This window comes from Syngnathoides biaculeatus, chromosome 6, assembly GCF_019802595.1.
Source record: "Syngnathoides biaculeatus isolate LvHL_M chromosome 6, ASM1980259v1, whole genome shotgun sequence".
Classification (NCBI taxonomy): domain Eukaryota; kingdom Metazoa; phylum Chordata; class Actinopteri; order Syngnathiformes; family Syngnathidae; genus Syngnathoides; species Syngnathoides biaculeatus.
Window position 1 is genome coordinate 1,673,816 of NC_084645.1, and position 18,639 is coordinate 1,692,454.

At 44.1% G+C, this 18,639-nt stretch overlaps 1 protein-coding gene across 2 annotated transcripts in view; it reads right to left on the bottom strand.

Moving 5' to 3' along the window:
• LOC133502741 (potassium/sodium hyperpolarization-activated cyclic nucleotide-gated channel 1-like) overlaps positions 1 to 18,639 on the bottom strand; it is a 22,716-nt gene continuing 4,077 nt past the window's right edge. Inside the window, exons 2-9 of one of the 2 annotated variants that reach the window (XM_061823898.1) lie at positions 13,971 to 14,394; positions 12,422 to 12,457; positions 12,296 to 12,337; positions 11,769 to 11,987; positions 10,201 to 10,347; positions 8,485 to 8,725; positions 7,343 to 7,507; positions 1 to 5,946 (exon numbers count right to left, since the gene is read on the bottom strand). In XM_061823898.1, coding sequence (XP_061679882.1) covers positions 4,436 to 5,946; positions 7,343 to 7,507; positions 8,485 to 8,725; positions 10,201 to 10,347; positions 11,769 to 11,987; positions 12,296 to 12,337; positions 12,422 to 12,457; positions 13,971 to 14,394 — 2,785 coding nt within the window. In that variant the 3' untranslated portion in view covers positions 1 to 4,435. Of the gene's footprint in view, positions 5,947 to 7,342; positions 7,508 to 8,484; positions 8,726 to 10,200; positions 10,348 to 11,768; positions 11,988 to 12,295; positions 12,458 to 13,970; positions 14,395 to 18,639 lie in introns of both variants that reach the window. The other variant, XM_061823897.1, reaches the window with a different exon arrangement.

Consider the following 18,639-nt stretch of genomic DNA (forward strand, 5'->3'; position numbering starts at 1 on the left):
TTTATTGTACTGAATTCCATACCTAATATATTAAAATATAGCTAACATACTGCACATAGGAGACAGAATTCTCAAATTTCAAAGGCATCAAAAAGAACAATGAATACTGTATCTATAAATAGATGACTGTCCTTTCTATGAAAATGCACACCTTGCACCCAAAGTAACCTTCTAGTCAAGCCGGACTCGCGCCTCTGGTGTTGTGGGCTTGGAGGAGAATAGTAATGAGGAATTGATTGAGGCCAGCGGCGGAGGCAGCTCGGTGACCCAAAGCATCACTCGGTCGCAGCTGAACTCATCCTCCAGATCCACAAACCATGGAGCTAAATGACGCCAAGACACGATGGATTGTGATTCTTTAACGTCGAGGTGCGACTGAACAACTTGACGGTATTAACATGGCAGAGGATTCGCTCAGTATTGATTCAAAACGAGATACAAGGAAAGATGTAAATGTGCAGCAATGCGAGCCATCGGGGGTTTCTTGTTTATCATGTCCAAGTAATTGCTTTTAGCCCTTTGAGTAATGCAAGAAACATCCACATTTCACTGTCGTTCCTCAAATGTACCATCGATTCGTTGCCTTTGATCCATACTCAACAATTAACACGATCCAACTGAAATACTCTGATTCACAGTACTTGCTCATGGCCATAACAGACAGGGTGGTTACACAAACAGCATGGCTTAGCTGTCCTCCGAAAGGTTCCGCACTGCCTCTTTCATGCGGGATAATCTTCCTGATGACCTACATGGTGCACCTAGGTAGACATACATTACATTCATTACATTTTTCAAATATGATCGGATTTCTGTGCCCCGTTCAGCTGTGCGTTATTGCTGAAGCAGTTAGGAAGACATATATTCTTGAAACAAAAGAAACCACTTTCGTCCAATTTCTTTGCAAGGGCAGCAGTCGAAAGAGGGATGCTGAGACTTACCTATCTTTGGGCACCTCTCCTACTTCCAATTAAGGAGCACAAAGGCATTCCCAGGTAGTTGTGACTCATAGTCACTCCAGTGTGTCCTTGGTCTGTGTTAGGGTCTCCTCCTGATTGGACATGACATCCAAGCAGGTCGACCTCCAGGAGGGATCTTACAAACCATTTTCACAGAACACTGAGTTCTGTCACTGAGGTTGAGCCCGGATACAATCCATACAGATTTTTTCCACTTTTCTGGGGTCAGGTAGCAGAGCCTTGGGTCTTTCCCAGAACATCTTCCTGATGATTTGGGCACTGAACACCTCACACAGAGGCATCCAGGAGGCATCTTAACCACCTAAACAGATTCCTGAGTTACGTCAACAGGCTTGATGTCGAGGAGTAGTGGCTCTACACTGAGCCCCGCTCAGGTGACCGAGCTTTTCATACTATCTCCAAGGGGGAGTAAGGAAATTCATTTTAGATTTGTGTATCTATGATCTTGCTAGTGACCATAGCTGAGAGTATGAACGCAGATCAATCAGTAAATTGAGAGCTTCGCCATTCAGCTCAGCTCCTTCTGTACCACAACAGACCAATACAGAGTCCGCATCACTGCAGACACTGCACACATCTGCTTTTTGATCTCCCGCTCCTTTATTCCCTCACTCATGAACAGGACCCTAAGAACACGTGAACTCCTCCACTTGGGGAAGGAGATCATCCCTGACAAAGATGAGGAATGCCACTCTGTTCCAACTCACATTTGGAGGGGTAGATTCTCATCTTAGCCACTTCACACTAAGATAAACCAGTCCAGAAAGAATTGAAGATTACATCTTAATGGAGTCTACAGAACCAAATCATCTGCAAAATGAAGGGATGGAATTCTGAAGTCACTAAACTTGACCCTTCAACCTTAGCTGCACCAAGAAATTCTGTCCATGAAGTTTATGAACAGAATCATTGACAATGCTGGTCTTGGTTGACTCCATCCCTCACTGGAAAAAAATCTGACAAAGACACTGACACTGGTCATACGGGGACCAAACACCCCTTTTTAGGCGGTCCGGTGCCCCATACTCCCAGAGCACCCTCCGTAGAACGAAAACCTTCTCCAAGTCCACAATGCACATGAAAAAAAATAGTTGGGCGAGCTTTGACCTCCTCCATTTGAGGCAGAATTTTTCTCCCAATCCACAGGGGAAATATCAGCCTTATATTACTGAGTACCATTGCCTCTAGTGTGGAGGTACCGAGTCACATCCTGGCTGAAAACCTTCCCAGAAAACCGTGAACGTCAGACATTATCTGCATATAGCAGAGATTAAACCATCTAATCACCAATCTGGACATTGTATGTGCCTATAAATTCTTTATGTGAAGTCTATAAATCCTCACCGAAGTACAACACGCACCATGAAAAAGTTTGACTTAGGGTCGGCTTGGGCCGGTGTCGGATTCAGTGTTGCAATTACACCTCTAAAATGGAATAGTTTGAAATAATTGGATTATGTTAACATTTTTCCATTGAATGAAGGGATAGATCAAAATAATGCAACAGTAAAAGCTCTTATTGTTCGGACAGTGAGAAGCTACTTCTTTAATCATCTGAACACTACAACGAAAACAAAATGATGTTAACTATGCTTAGTAGCTAGTTATCTTCCTCGGTTGGAAGTCCATAGTACCCATATTTATTTTACGAATGGACCTTTCCGACCTGTCAATCACTCGTACAATAATAGCCAATCAGATAGCCGCATTGTCTTAACCTCTGGCTTGACACGCCCCTCTTGTGGTCATGTCCCACAAGCAATGCTGGTTATCAGTCGCGTGTGCTTTGAAAAGTTAATGTTACGAAGAAAATGGTCCTCAAATGCGCTTGGGGAACGTGCAATTCTGATGAAAGATATCCTGCTAGGTTACAAGGGGGCCGGTTGATTCATTTTCCAAATCTTAAAACACAGTTGCCGATGTGTCTATGATGGGTTAAGGCTTGCGGAAGAGCGCACGTACGACTAAATGTGGACAATATCAACAAACACAAGGCTGTATGTTCGAAGGTAAGTGAGGGAGAAGTATATTGTCTGAGTTTGATTGAATTATTATCAGTGCTCTATACAGCGCAGTAGAACAACTTTCACTTTGTTAGCGTATCACTGACCTGCTGAATGAAGTGTGTAATGTTTTATGCCGAAGAGTCAGGTTAGGGATACGTAAATGCGCCATGTCATGCAAGAGAAATGTCTATTTGCCCATTTGTATTACATCAGACTTTTAAGACAGGGCGAGCCATTACGAGACAAGTCAAATGAATACACCAACTCACTTATAAAGACTACAATGATATTACTCGTGATCTTTCCAAGTAAAAAGTACTCACCCTGCTTTAAATGCGCAGTACGATTCCACTATTTTATCCTGATGGATTTCAATATGAAGTTTGTGAGGCGTCAAACTTTTTTGCATCGATTGCCAACGTCTCGCTGTAACTCTGACATTGCGTCCTGCTCCATCAAAAATCTTAATTCCGTGTACATATCCTTGCGTGAAATAGTTGAGACCTTTCTGTAGAACCCTCTTGGACAAGCCTGGCGCATTTGGCAAAAAACATACCCCTACGCAATAGAGAATCCACTTCAAACATGTTCTGTTTAATCGCCATTTTGGAAGCTTATGGGAGATGGCAACAGTTGCTAAGGGGGACGGAACTGAAGATCGGCAGTCGAAAAGGTCCATTGTAGACAGACTCTAGTCGCTGGCTGCTAATGTTCATTTCAAGACACATTCATAGTTATATATTAACATCTTGAATTTGTCAAAGAGTGATGGGTTGCACGCTCGCAAATGCCTCTACCAAACTGGGGTACTCTCATTGACTGCGCACACCAGCAGCAACGAGAAGTTGTGCCTACACTGACAAGTAAAAAAAAAAAAAAATAACTAAAACAGCTCATAATCTTAAAGGTGCTTTTTGAAACGGACTTTTTTAACACCGCAGTTTACCTTGACGCGAGTAACCGGCCCATGCCTACTGCTGGCGATGCAAACGTCTTATGAGGTTAGAAAATGAGCAAAATGCACCAGAGGCCCTCAGGTTGTCATTAGTGTAACTTTGCATTGATAGCTGAGAAGAAGGGACAAAAAGGTTTTGGGTTTCATTGAACTTGAAATGAAGACAAAAGGTTGCTGGGAATACAGGATCACACAGCTGAAAACACATTTTGTGTACATTCTTGTGTAAGAGAGAGGATGATAAATTTGTATTTTCATGAAGTCTTATGTACCCACCAAAGGGCCTCTTATTACTATATTCAAAGGAGAAATATGCTATAGAAACTGTCCCTACCTGAAATCTATACATTTTGTGATAAAAAAAAAAATAATAAAATCCAATCACGCAAGAATCAGGCTTCCTCCTACGTTTAAAGGCGCAAAGTAGGTGTAAAAAGGGATGCCAAGGAAGAGAGTACTGAGTTGTATTTGTTAAAGGAGAGCACGTTTCACCGTCACAAGCTAGAGGGAAGTTTGGTCTGGTTGAGTTGGCTCTCTACCATTTTAGAGTTCACAGCTGGAAACCGATTCTGAGGTTCGAGTCCTGAATACGTCCACGTGACAGCAGTGGTGTGACCCGGAATCGTGACCTGGGGTTTACTGGCTGCGACAGTGAAGGAGAAGGGACTTGTTTCCCCCTCTGAGGTGATAGCCAAAAGTCTGTCTTGTGTGTGGTGTAAAGAGCTGTAAGAGCCTGAGATGGTCTTTATTTGCTGTGTAAAGAGCTCAGCTGGTGACTCGCTGCTCTCCCTGATGGTGCATGCAACCCTGGCCGGGGATGAGGTCTGGACAGTGAGGGGATTGTCTTTGGGCCCGGGGGGCTCGCTTTGGTAAACTGTCCTTCCTCTCACAGGACTTTGTAAGATAGGGCTGTGGAGAGGAGGAGTGTAGCAAGGTGAGGCTTCCGCGGAACCGTACTGCATGAGGGAACCAAGGGCGGACTGCTCGGGAAGAACCTGTGGCAGGAAAATCGAATTGAAGCCAGCCAGGCTGTGCTGCGCTAGACTTGCTGTGGCACCGACTCCGCCCACAGATGCTCGACTGGAGGAATGTGTGCTGGTGATGATGGAAAAATGTGGGAAGTTCAGACTGCTGGCGATCTTGCCTGCGTTGCCGTGACAGGACCCTATCTGCTGCGTGATGGGGTGAGAGCTCTGCTGTAGCTGGCTTAAAATCGGGCTGACAGAACTGGAGATCAAAGGACTTATGCCGCAAGAGGTAGGGGCCAGGAATCTTTCCGCCAGCCTCGCCGTCTCCGCCCGCTGGAGCAAACTGAATGAATGTGAATGTGCCGGGGTTGTCATTGCGCCGTGGAATGGCTGCGGGTGGAGCTGAGCAGCGCAAGTATAGGAAACGGTTGCCTGGCTGACGGGGAAGACTGAGGCCATGCCGGAGTGAGGAGGATTGTGGGCCGGCTGAGTGGGAGGGGCCAGGGGCTGCAGACTGCTGGTGAAGATGGGCTGGGAGAGCAGAGTCGATGAGGGCTCGATGGAGGGATGTTGTGCTCTGGTGAAGGCCAGAGTGGGAGTTTCAATCTCTGTGCGTAATTTGGTTGAACCTCCAGGTGAACTGGGCACTGACCCACAGGTGTTTGATGGGAGTCCTCCAGTGTGGACTCTCTTTGGTTGGCCAATGGGGTCTTTCAGGGAGCTCGGGACCAGATGAGGATGAAAGAGGACAGGGGGCAGCTGCGAGTGGTGAGCCAACGCCAGAGCCAGCGGCGTAGTGGCGGCAGCGGCCTGGAGTGGAGCCTGAATGAGAGGGGCCCAGATAACCGGGGTGGGTGATGAGGGAGGAGGTGGGATGTTTAAGATCTGCTCGTTGCTGGTCTGGATCAGTCGCGTGGACTGGGCCATGTCGCGGTCATGCTGCACTATTCTTTGGATGATCTCACTTTCGTGGAGATTTAATGTGCCAGAACTTTGGTGATGTTGGACTTTATGCTGAAGAACGGAGTTCCTCTTCCCTGTTGTTAAAAAGAGGAAGAAGAATCTGAAATGCATGGTTGCACACAAACGCAATGTGTACCTACGAGTTAACCTCTGAGTGATTCTCAACCACTGTGCAGTACAAATGATGAATTATCCATTTTACATAATTGGTCTTCACTACAAATAATGTATCTTTGTTCATCTATTTAGACCAGGGACATACAGTGACATGCAGAACATTTACGTGTTCTTCCAGTAAATACCAGAAGTTACTCGTTATTCATAAAAGAGAATCGGCCAGAAAACTTCATTGTTATTTTTTTAAACTACGACCAATCATCACCAAAACTTGTATGTTCGTCATCTCTAGTCGTGCCCATGTCAACCTCTGAAAACATCAAAACAAAAAACACAATCTCCGTAGGCGGTCACTAGAGAAAAAGCTTCATGTCATTTACCGTTCAAGGGTTCCCATCGATTGTTGTCAAAATTTATGTAGACGTCTCTACTTATGACCACTGCCACTTCTGAAAATATCACAACAATTCCCCCACTACTTTTTTTTTTTCATTTACGCAACATTTACATGAAGTGTTTTGGACTGTCCTGAGCAATTTGCTGCATAGCCTTGATAGACAAAGGAACTCAAAGCGACATTAAGTTGTTTTACGCTAAGGGTTTTAAACGGTCCCAACTGGTTTCCAGTTCTGCCAATGACATCACACATCATATGGCGGCAAATCGATTGTGCCAATGTACAAGGCGTCCAGGAAGCATTCGAATCAGATGCCCCAGCCACCTCATCTGGCTCCTCTCAATGCTGCTGAGGAGTAGCGGCTTGACACTGAGCCCCTCCTGGATGACCGAGCTTCTCACCTTATCTCTAAGGGAGAGCCCGGACACCCTGCGGAGGAAACTCATTTGCCGCTTGTATCCGGGATCCTGTTCTTTCAGCCATGACCTACAGCTCGCGCCCACAGGTGACGGTAGGAACATAGATCGACTGGTAAATTGAGAGCTTCGCCTTTCGACTTAGCTCCCTCTTTACCACAATGGACCAATATAAAGTCCGCATCACTGCAGATTCTGCACCAATCCGTCTGTCGATCTTACGCTCCATTCTTCCCTTACTCGTGAACAAGACCCCAAGACACTTGAACTCCGGTGTTTGATTCCAAAGTGATGAATGACGGTTTTAATCTACCAAAACTTTCCTGAACTGTCCTGTTGATGGATTCATTCCAAATTAAGAAAAGCAATCAAAATATGATCAAATGTCAATGTTACTTTGGGAAGACAATTGAAATATTTAGACTACTAGAACATTTTCTTGTAATTGTAACAGTGTAGCATTTCCAAAAGTCACCTTCCCAACACTGCTCAGTAGCCATACTGTACATAAATTTTAAGATTGATCCGCAAAGGTCTCACCGATGCGGTCTAGCCGGTCGAGGGCCACCGTCTCAAAAGCTCTCCTCATCATGGGATACTCCTCCAGCACCTCGTTGAAGTTGTCCACCGACAGAGAGTAGAGGCGGCAGTAGTTCTCTGCTCGCACACTTGCGGTCCTTCTGCCTCGGGTCAGGAGGCAAATTTCTGCAGGGGGGCGGGAAGAGAACGATTAGTCACGCAACTTAAAGCATAGAGAGGGTAAAATGCAGAAAGAGTTCAGTGAAAAACATTTTGGTGACGATATTATACTAAACGTTAGGAACATAAAAAAATATATATAACTACACATTTTGGGGAGAGGATTCTGCAAAATCCAAATCCAATAAATGAAAAATCAAACTTTTATTTGCATCAAACTGGCTAAATGGGGGTAGTGGATGAAACATGAAGAGCACTGCCACAGATGGAGCACTTAATGCAATTTCTGCAGCTTACAGTTTGTCCCGACCTAATCTGTCGTGCCAGATCACAAAAATTAAATAAAGCTCTGTTTGAAAAAAAAAAAAAAAAAGATGGACATATTTTCGAGGGCAGACATATTGAGGATATAGACACAAAACCACAGGGTCTCTCACGCTTGCTTCGCTGTCCTGTTTATTGATTTAATCTATTTGAGGTACATGAGCACATGGGACTGCTGACAAATTTATGGTCAGTGTGTTTGTCCTAATAATTTTTCCCTTCACCATTAATTCGACCTCTTTGGTGATTAGACATTAAACACTTACTTATTATATTTCGTCAAATGTCAAACAGGCTTCTGTACAAATTGTACCTCACTCATGAAATAGCAAAAACAGTCTTTCATATGTTTCATAATCGCAGGGAGAAAAAAAAACACACACCCGCTATAAATATTGATTTTAAAAAGTGGGGAAACCCCACAGATGGAACCAAAGATCAAACAATCTCTGCTGCTCTTTAGTCCCGAGCCCCTTTTAAGGAGATGATGTGGACAATTTTTCCCCAGCCGCAATAGTGCGCAAAGTTAATCTGCTGAGTGCCTGAGCAAAATAAATCAAAACAAGGCAGACTATTACCACTTCTTCACATCAGCGAACCGCCGCCAGCCACGGACTATATTTGTATGCATTAAACGGCCCCTCGTGTGAGGACGGTACCTCCGAAATAAGACCCATCTGACAGCTTGGTGTCTTGGCTGTTTTTGGTCAGGACGCTGACGACCCCGTGCTGGATGAAGTACATTTTCTTGCCGATGGTTCCCTCCCTGATGATGTAGTCGCCCGGCTGGAAGACCTCGAAGCGCAGTTTGGTCAGCATGGAGGTGACGAAGTTGGGGTCGGCGTTGGCAAACAGAGGCATGGAGGCCACGAGCTTACGGCAGTTAAAGTTGATGATCTCCTGCGGTGGTTTGAAGTAACAGTACAAATACTTCATTACTGTACTCGGATTTCAGATGGAGGTTTTCCTGATATCTGTACATCGCTTACAGTTGATATTTGTATGATGACATTTTAACTACACTCCCTCCATTTAAAAAAACAGATACTGTGTTGACCTCAGCAGATTAAGACGTGATCTAAAAATGTAAGTACAAATGTGGTGCTTGAGAGTTTGGGGGAAAAATACAGGAACAAAAGAAACATGAAGGAACGTGAGCCACAGACCATGAACAAGGGTGGAAACAGATTTGAAGTAGCAACACAATTCCCGACTCGCAGCCTTATTGAAGAGAATTATTTTTTCTTTTCGGCTACAAGATTTGTGGCAAATCATTCTCGTGAATTCTTGTGCCAGCTGACACATGCAAGTCATGTGTATTTTGTTCAGCTGTTATCATTTTTATTGTTTATTTTACACCATTAGCACACTTATGGGAACAAGTTTTGTTAGTAAAAAAGTCAAGTCAAGTCTAGCTAGCGCTTGAACAACAACATCCATCCAACCATTCATTTTCTTAGCCGCTTATGCTCAAAAGGGTCGCGGGGAGTGCTGGAGCCTATCCCAGCTGTCAGCAGGCAGGAGGCCCGGTACACCCTGAACTGGTCGCCAGCCAATCGCAGGGCACACAGAGACAAACAGCCGCACTCACAATCACACCTAGAGGGAATTTAGAGTGTCCAATTATTGTTGCATGTTTTTGGGATGTGGGAGGAAACCGAGGTGCCCGGAGAAAACCCACACAGGCACGGGGAGAACGTGCAAACTCCACACATGCGGGGCCGGGATCGGAATCAAACCCGGGTCTTCAGAACTGTGAGGCCAATGATTTACCAACAGATCCACCGTGCCACCCATTGAACAACAACATGCGACAGGATTTTATTTTTCCTCAGTCGGAGCACTATAAATCAATAAAAGGATCGTTTTTAAAGTGAACAATTGATGGTAAAAAATATATTTTTTTTTACCTTTTGTGTTACAGAGTGGGGTTTTTTTTTTATTCATACTTAATCGCAGGGTACTACTGCAACTGCACCTCTGATCTCCTGAAAGGGGCACCATCGTATCACGTACTTGATACATTTGCAATCATTCTGACAGCAGCGTCAGTAGCAGCGCTTGCTCGGTTAATGAGGCCCACATGCGGTGTCCAGCATTTACTAATCAGATTACATGACCATAAATATTATGGTGAAAAGATACACAGCTTGATTATACCCAAGCCATTTACATCTAACATGATCTCCTTCCCTGCAAAATGAAAAGACATTCAAAATATCGAGACGGGCGATATCCGTCACAGTCCGCGTGGTGAGCGAGGCGCTCAAAGCGGATTGTCAATTGTTTACATTGGATTTGATTACATTTCCGACGCAATCGACACATTTATGACCCGATAACGGTTAAAAGGGGAAGGTAGGATGACTTCTGACCTCTCGCAGTGGTTCATTTAACTCCTCCAAAATGCTCTCCTCGTCGAACATCTTGCCCTGGTAGCGGTGCTCGTAGTAATCGTGGATTCTCTGACGCATGTCGGCGGGGAGTTTGTGGAAGGACATGTACTGCTCCACCTGCTTGTACTGCGACCACAGACAAAATAGGTTTGATTGTACAGAAGCAAGCAATCTCTACAAAAGCTAAAGGAGCAATTATTTTGTACAGTATGTGATAGTGAAGGCAAAATGCAACGTCATGGCAAATGGAATATATGAATTAATCTGTTTGCTGTGTTGGCCCGAGGGTTGACTAAAATGTGCCTCATTATGTTAACACTCAACTGTCACGCCATCTGTGAAACATCTCCACAGTACACGTTTGGGCCACTTCCCCATCTGACAAATACAGTCGTGCTTTGCCGGCTGAGGCTAATACTATTAACTACTGTGTCCTTCAGCGTTGTACTCCAGCAGCGAAACATCACTAAAGGACAGTGGATCCAACCCTTTTGTCTTTGTTCTGTTTTGTCTCTCTGTTATTATTTTAGAAATTCAGAGGTGGCCACGGTTCTAGACTGAAGGGTGCTCACCTCCCATGTGTGTCGGGAATAAATCAGGAAAATACTTTAATTCATGGGCAGCGTCCCATTTCTGGGAGATCATGATTTTCACGCATTATATCCTTCAGTATATCAAAATATTGAAGTGTTTTAATCTGAAGCCATAATTTGGTATCAGGAGAGGATAACTCAGCGGTCAAAGTTAGCACGGAGTTATTTCCCTTTCCTTCCTGACCCAACACGGCTGCCACAAGTACACATGGAGTGTTTTCCAAGCGAAGAAAGGGAGAAAGGTGAGTATGCAACCAAGTTTGTCTTCAAAATGCTAATCCATCAATATTATTATTGTCGTTCTAAAATAAGAGTTAATTAAAAACATATCTCTAGTATGTACCACTTCACAGAATTGATAACATACCCGTCCCAAAACATTGCCCGTGAGAGGGTACATCTTTTTTGCTCTTTGTTTTATGCGTTAAATGAAAAAGAAGTGTTATTTCCTGGATTGTAGCCTGTTGGGAGACTTTTATCTCAATAAGGCAAAAAGTTGCCACCCTGCCCATGAATGAGTTAACGTCGGACTCCCGCTCTAACCTTAACCTTTTCAAGGGTCAAAAATGTAAGTCAGCGTGCCCCAATTCTGTGGGATCAGCCAATCTTGTGTGCATCTTGATAAAATTGCAATAAATTGCCACAAATTTGCCAGTCGGATTAAGAAAATTTTAATTGAAATGAAAAAAATGCATCGAATCCTAGATTTATGAAATACAGCAATTAGTAATTGACCTGATGTCACTATCTGGCAATTGCTACTATGTAATGTATGGATGATATAGAGTGCAGGAAATAGTTTATTTGTTTGTCTTGCTGTCTTGTGCAGAGATTAATGTAATGCCATGCACAGATGCACGGCCGCAAAAATCGGCGTGTCATCTCTACCCTCGTTATTTCATCTCTTTAACCTGAAAAGTCCTTGCGGCACATTGAGGAAATGTAGCCTCCCACCTTTTCTTGGTACTGCCTCCTGGAGGAGTCCAGGGACTGAATGAGGGCAGTGGCGTGCCCCACAAACATGGCAAAGCACGTCGCGCCCACGATCATGCTGAGGATGGTGAGCCAGACGTCGGCCATTCCGATTGGCGGGTACAGCCCGTAGCCGATGCACAGCATGTGGCTCATGGCTTTGAAGAGGGCGTAAGAATATTGCTGACCCCACGTGTCGTTCTGGAGGGAGGTGGGGGGGAGACAAGAGGAAAGAACATTTATTGATCTTCAGTTCAAGCCAAGCTGGAGGCAGTGGTGAGTGTCAAGGCCAGAAAGGGCTTCTACTAGGAGCAATACTTCCAATACTTTTTTTTTTTTTGGTCCAATCAGATTTCAGCCACTCAGAATCAGGGACTGATTCTGGATAAAGTTAGGTACTGCCGCACTGTAGGACCAGGTACCGAATAACAACCCCGCTGGTTCCAGGTAGAATACCTATTCTTGTCACTGTGGTTTGTCTGAATCATGAATAAAAACAACAAACATACCACCATCTTGTTTCGAGTGACCCAACAATCGGGAGGGAAGTCCTGCAGCATGGGAACCAGAAACTGCAGACAGCCGTCCCAGTGACACAGAAGCAGCATCATGCCGATTAGGTTCATAATACGCACCATGGCACTGGCCAGGTCATAGGTCATGTGGAACACCTGACACACACACACACAGATTATCAGCATTAATGGACGTGAAACAATGTCATGAATGTCTCTAGGCAAGTAAGTCTATGAAATTTCAATTGTCACTCATGCAATCAGAGGATTTGCAAAATGGACTCTGTTCAGTACGCTGATGGCTACGGTCGTCCTATACCGGACCGTAATGCTCTTAATCTTCTATAGAGAACAAAAGGCTATTCTAATGTTGCGTAATAACCTGCCACCAATATTACTGGCCTATGGGGAATGCTGCCCGCAATGACATTACAGTATATGAATGAAATACTGTACCGCTGGGAAATATCACGATTAAATGCAGTCTCAAGAGAGTGCTTGGCATAAAATATTGACTTATTCGTGTTAAAAAAAAAGTTAGACTATACTCCAATAGCTGTATTACAAATATATGCTTTTTGAGAGGGAAAATATAGTAAACAGCTCTTTAGTGGCCACAACACACAAGTGTAACACTCATAGGTTCAGGTTTCAGGTTGATATTTCACTATGACAGAATTACTTGTGACAACATCCAACTTCACACATAATATGATGAAAACTACAAAATGCTGGTAGTAAAGTCACTTAAAACATTGGGGCATTGCCTAAAGGGGCAGTTACATCATCATTACAGAGTGGACAGCAATTTCGGGGACAAAATATTCAATTTGATCGTGAAAATTGTATGCATGATCAAAACATCGTTTTCAAAAATGAAGGAAACACATTTCAGGAAAGCAATCATTGCAGTTGTATGTGTGCAAATGTTTGGCCAGAGTTGTAATTTTCTGCTACACCTTTTTTTAATAACTTTGTGTTTCTGACGAGGACCCCAAAGGCCCTTCATAGTGATAGCGATCCATCCATCCATTCATCTTCTTAGCCGCTTATCCTCACAAGGGTCGTGAGAGTGCTGTAGCTTATCCCAACTGTCAACGGGCTTGAGGCGGGGTACACCCTGAACTGGTTGTGAGCCAATTGCAGGGCACATTGAGACAAACAGCCGCACTCACAATCACACCTAGGGGCAATTTAGAGTGTCCAATTAATGTTGCATGTTTTTGGGATGTGGGAGGAAACCGGAGTGCCTGGAGGAAACCCATGCAGGCACAGGGAGAACATGGAAATTCCACACAGGCGGGGCCGTGATTGAACCTGCGTCCTCAGAACTGTGAGGCCAACACTTTCCACCTCAGTCACCTTGCCACCCTGATAGCAAACCAATCATGAAAATACAATCTGGTTAAATCGGTAACTTTTAACAGTGTAAATGTGAAGTGAGCAATTTTAACGGATGAATGTACATTAATGACCTAGTGTATCAGATAATCTGGGGCCACATTCAATGGCGCAAACTGAAAACACAATTTTTCTTTCCACTCTGTCAATCACAGAGCCTTTCAAATCAAAATCATTTCCCCTCCCTTACGGCACCCCTGGGGGTAACTAAGTATCGACTTTGTGCGTGTGGGCATCGCTCATTAAAGCCACTTTGTGTCGGATCTACCTCCTCCCACTGGTGGATGTAGCGGATGAGTCTGGAGAGGCGTAGCAGCCGCAGCAGACTGAGGATTTTGGTGAAGCGCACGATCCTCAGGGCTCTGGCCGTCTTGTAAAAATCAGAGTCAATGCGAGTCTCTACAATGAGAAAGATGTAGTCCACGGGTATTGAAGAGATGAAATCGACCACAAACCAGCTCTTCAGGTACTTGATCTTGATCTTCTGCGGGTCCAGGATGATTTCTGTGTTGTCCTCTTTGACAATGCCAGTGCGAAAGTTGAGGACCAGGTCCATAAGGAAGAACGTGTCCGAGACCACGTTGAAGACAATCCAGGGCGGCGTGTGCTCGTCCTTGAAGAAGGTGATCCCCACGGGGATGATGATGAGGTTTCCCACCATCAGAAGCAGCATAGTCAGATCCCAGTAGAATCTAAAACACACAAAAACACCCACAGCCCGGGTCGGAAAAACATTCGTACACAATACGTTCGTCGCAGCCAGGAAAATGATATGAGAGTCAAACTGTTCCAGGTCAGATGGATGATTTCATGCTTTGGAGATTGACATTGATTTTCAGACCAGGGGAGAGATGAAATAAGCAACTTGTGAGGATGTGATCTCCAAATGACATCTTCATTCCCTGGATCAACTTCTTCAGCAGGGAATCCAAGAATCCAAGAAATATGGTCATTGTCATATAGTGCAGGGTTTGCAAACCTTTATCGAGCCAATAAACAAGTTATACACAACACACCCAACAAAAATGGCAACAAAAGAATTCGTCAAGAAATAATGATTAATTCGCAAATTGACTTGGTGTGTAATTTGTGGCTGTCTTGTTGACAACAAATCTGATATACAACGTTCCAGGACTGACATCATGAAAGTTATTTTTTTAATGACTGTAGTGTATGGAAGTAAATATGTGCCACCCGGATTTGAATTTGAAATGCCACAGAAAACAGGATTTGAATTTGAAATGGAAAGTGATCACAGTTTCAATAGTTGTATTTCAGTGTAACTTTTCAATGTTAACAATTCAACTGGCTACAATTTGCAGTCTAAAATTTACCATCTGTGCCACCAGGCCGGGTTAATTCAGGTTACAACCCAACACCCAGTCAATCGAGTTACGCTTTCTTAGTCACCTGACGTCACATACTAAGAAAGCGTAACTGGATTGGCTGGCTGTTGGGTTCTGACCTGACGTAACCCTGCCTGGTGGCACAGACGGTGAATTTCAGACGGCGAATTGTAGCTGGTTGAATTTCAGACACTGAATTGTAGCCAGATGAATTGTTAGCATTGAAAAGTTACACTGAAATACAACTATTGAAAATGTGATCCCTTTACATTTCAAATTCAAATCCTGTTTTCCGTGGCATTTCAAATTCAAATCCTGCTGGCACATATTTACTTCCATAGTAGTGACAGTAAATTGTGCATCTCGGGTGAAAGATATGTTTTTCGAAAAGCAGATCCAGCATTATTTCTCCTTGCAGGAGGAGGTTTTAAATTAGTTTGCAGAGTTTGAGTATATGGATGAATTACGGATATGTTTGCGACAAACCTGTACCTAATATTGATTATTTGTTTTCTGTTTTCAATCATGTTCTAAAAGTAACTAAAAGTTATAAAAGTGTGCTAGGCATTGCTCCAGTGGTGTTTTGCACACACCTGCAAAGCTCACGCTGGTTAAATAATCACAGCTTCAATGTGGAACTGTGCTAAACCTCGCCATCTCTATTTGTGTTCAACATTGTGCTTCAGGGCACAAGGAAGGAGGCTAAAAGTCCATCTGATTTGCTGGTAAGAAGATATCGATTTCCACACCTGACTCAATGCTCGTGAACCAGCATCGGCGCGCTCTGTTCCATCTTTAGCTGCGTGACAAATTGATTTTGGTCATCATATCTACATCGCTTTTGTTTTTGCATGCTGCATTAAATATCCCCTTGAAGTAGCTGATGTATGAAGGACCTTTTCTAAAAGTCTCTCAGAGACTGAAATGCGGCACATTTTGCGCAACTTATTGTTGCTTCTCAGCCGAGCCTAGCAAAACTCCCACTGAATACACTCTGGAGTGTGTGTGCTCACACACACAAATCCATCTCAGAGAACTAATTAACCTCGAATCGATCAACCAGCACACCGGCAGCAGTAGCACACATCAACACCCCCTGAAGACGGACCCCCTAAAGGTACTTGTGACACGTGAGAGCGCATTATCACACTGTAGCCGAAATACGAACTTGTTTCGCCGGGGACGAACATTGATCAGCAGAGGATTCACTTGAGAACAGAGCTGATTAAAGGAGGCTATCACCTTCTTGTCAACAAGTGAAATTAATGTAATCCATTACTGATTAAATGTGAGCAGCTTGGAATGACGAGAAGGCTTACGATGGCAGCAAATCGATCCACGATGAGGATGATAATATGATAACTAAGACCTAATGGGGCAGTAGCGTTCAATATTGTTGTATTCGAGTGCTAAGTGTGGAGGCCAAAACACTACATTGACGATATGAATTCAGTTGGATTCTGTTCATTGCAAGCCCTCACATCATTTATTTACAAGCCAATATTGGCCAACTAACACAAATGTCACATAGCCATTCGCCACCAGCAATGAAAATGTAATGGAATTACATATAACGAGTCATGTAACTGGTATAAGGTGCTGGTAAAAATGGGATCGTTTGAGATTTCAGATGAAAGATAGTCCTATACATATAGGTATAAATGTTCATATCGCATGAACAAACAAGGCAAGGTTGAAGCATTTGGCCACCTCGTAGTCAAAAGGATCCATGTTTGAGTCTTGGCTTGGTCTTTTCTGCAGGTGTACTATAATATGGCTTTTTCCCACTTTCCAACGTCACACATGTTGGGTTCATTGAAGTCAGTGTGAACCTAAGTGCCATGTGCCATGTGGCATCTCTTGTAATTGTCATGTGTCATGTCATTATCCAAGCCGCTTATCCTCACAAGGGTTGCAATAAAGCTGGAGCCTACCCCAGCTAGCTTCGGACGAAAGGCGGGCTACACCCTGAACTGGCCGCCAGTCAGTCGCAGGGCAGATATGGATACAGTCACTGAGCGGGAATCAATCCCACGCTGCCCGCACCAAAGGCAGGCGTGTGTGTACCACTACACTATCAGTGAGCCCCTCCTGTAATTGATAGAAGGAAAAAAAAAAAATGGAAAACCGTTGCCAAAAGGTTGGCTGGGTCAGGCTGCAGTTCCCTCATAACTCATAAGTGGTGGGAAATTTATGGAACAAATCACTATCCGGGTTATTTTACCACAACAACTGAACCGAAAACATGGCCCAATTCACCAAGTTCAGCTCAGTATGTCCACTTTTGCTAGGTTTTTGAGTTTCAGATTCCCTCAAATGCGATGTTCTTTATCTGGAGAGTATCAGAAAACCACGTGCCCAAAATGTTCATGATTATCTTTGGGTTTTGTCGTCACGTGTCGCAGGTGGAACTCATGCCTGGATCAGAACAAATTTGCTCTCTCACGATGGCACTTTGTCAGACTGCTGGCAAGAAATCCTGCCATCAGAACAGCGGCAACACCACATGTGCCATTTTTTACGATCATTGGGCTAATCTTGTCAAATGCAGCTGTCGGGGGAGGCGGGACCGCAATATGGTGTCATCGCTACCCGATATAACTGTTCCCATAGCGGCAACAACAACAGTCCTGGCAGAAGAGGTGCTCGGCAATGTTTTATGTTGGAGCAACATTTTTTTTTAAAAAAAAGGGAAAAAAGAAGAAAAATGTTGTGTGGTGTTGTCTGTGGGTGCTCCACTAGGACGGTTTTGGGCTGTTTGTTTTTCAAGGAGATCTTCGGGTCATGTTCACGTAGTTTTAATGCCGCTAATGAGCAGACAAAGTAACAGTTTGTCACTAGCTAAACAGCTAGCTCGAGCTAGCACTAAAATTTGGACATAAACATTCTGTATATAGTGTAAAGAAGGGGTGCTGGTGCCACAAGTCCACCAGCTCCTCTTCCATTTCATTGTCGCACACCCCCCTCGTTTTTTCCCCGCGATGAATGTGAATAAAAGTTGACAACGGCAACCAAGCGTTGCAAAATGAGAACCTATGGGCCGTTTTCACCGACGTCACATTTTTTGCTGAACCACTGCGCGCCACCATTTAACCTCTCTACCTAATACGTACCCAGTACAGAAGACTACGGAATACTCCCGGTTACTGTTTGTGTTTTTGTGTTTCACAGGCGCCTCGGGACTCAAGTAAACAAGAGAGGACTTGCCAACCATCAGGGAGCCTTCTTCTGACTTTTCTTCTGACTTTTTTTCGACAGCTCTCGCCAATTCGCTGAAGCTTTTTCCAGAGTTACTTGTCAGCGCGCTCTTCAAAGCCTGCGATCCGGTACACAAGTCCGGCTGCGTAAGCGGGGACGTCGTCTTACGCTTCCGACGAAATATTTAGGACGTGCTGCAGCTCTTTTCTTCACCGAGACTTGGCTTTGTGGACAATTTTCCCGACGCTGCTATCTCACTGCCCAGTCTCAACCTCCATCGTGCTAACAAGCTTAATTGATACTCTTTTCAGGAGGCCAACATGACAGTTAAGATCCCTTGTTAGTCACTTGAAAGATTGGAGAACTTTGTGAAATACTGGATTTGTTTATTCT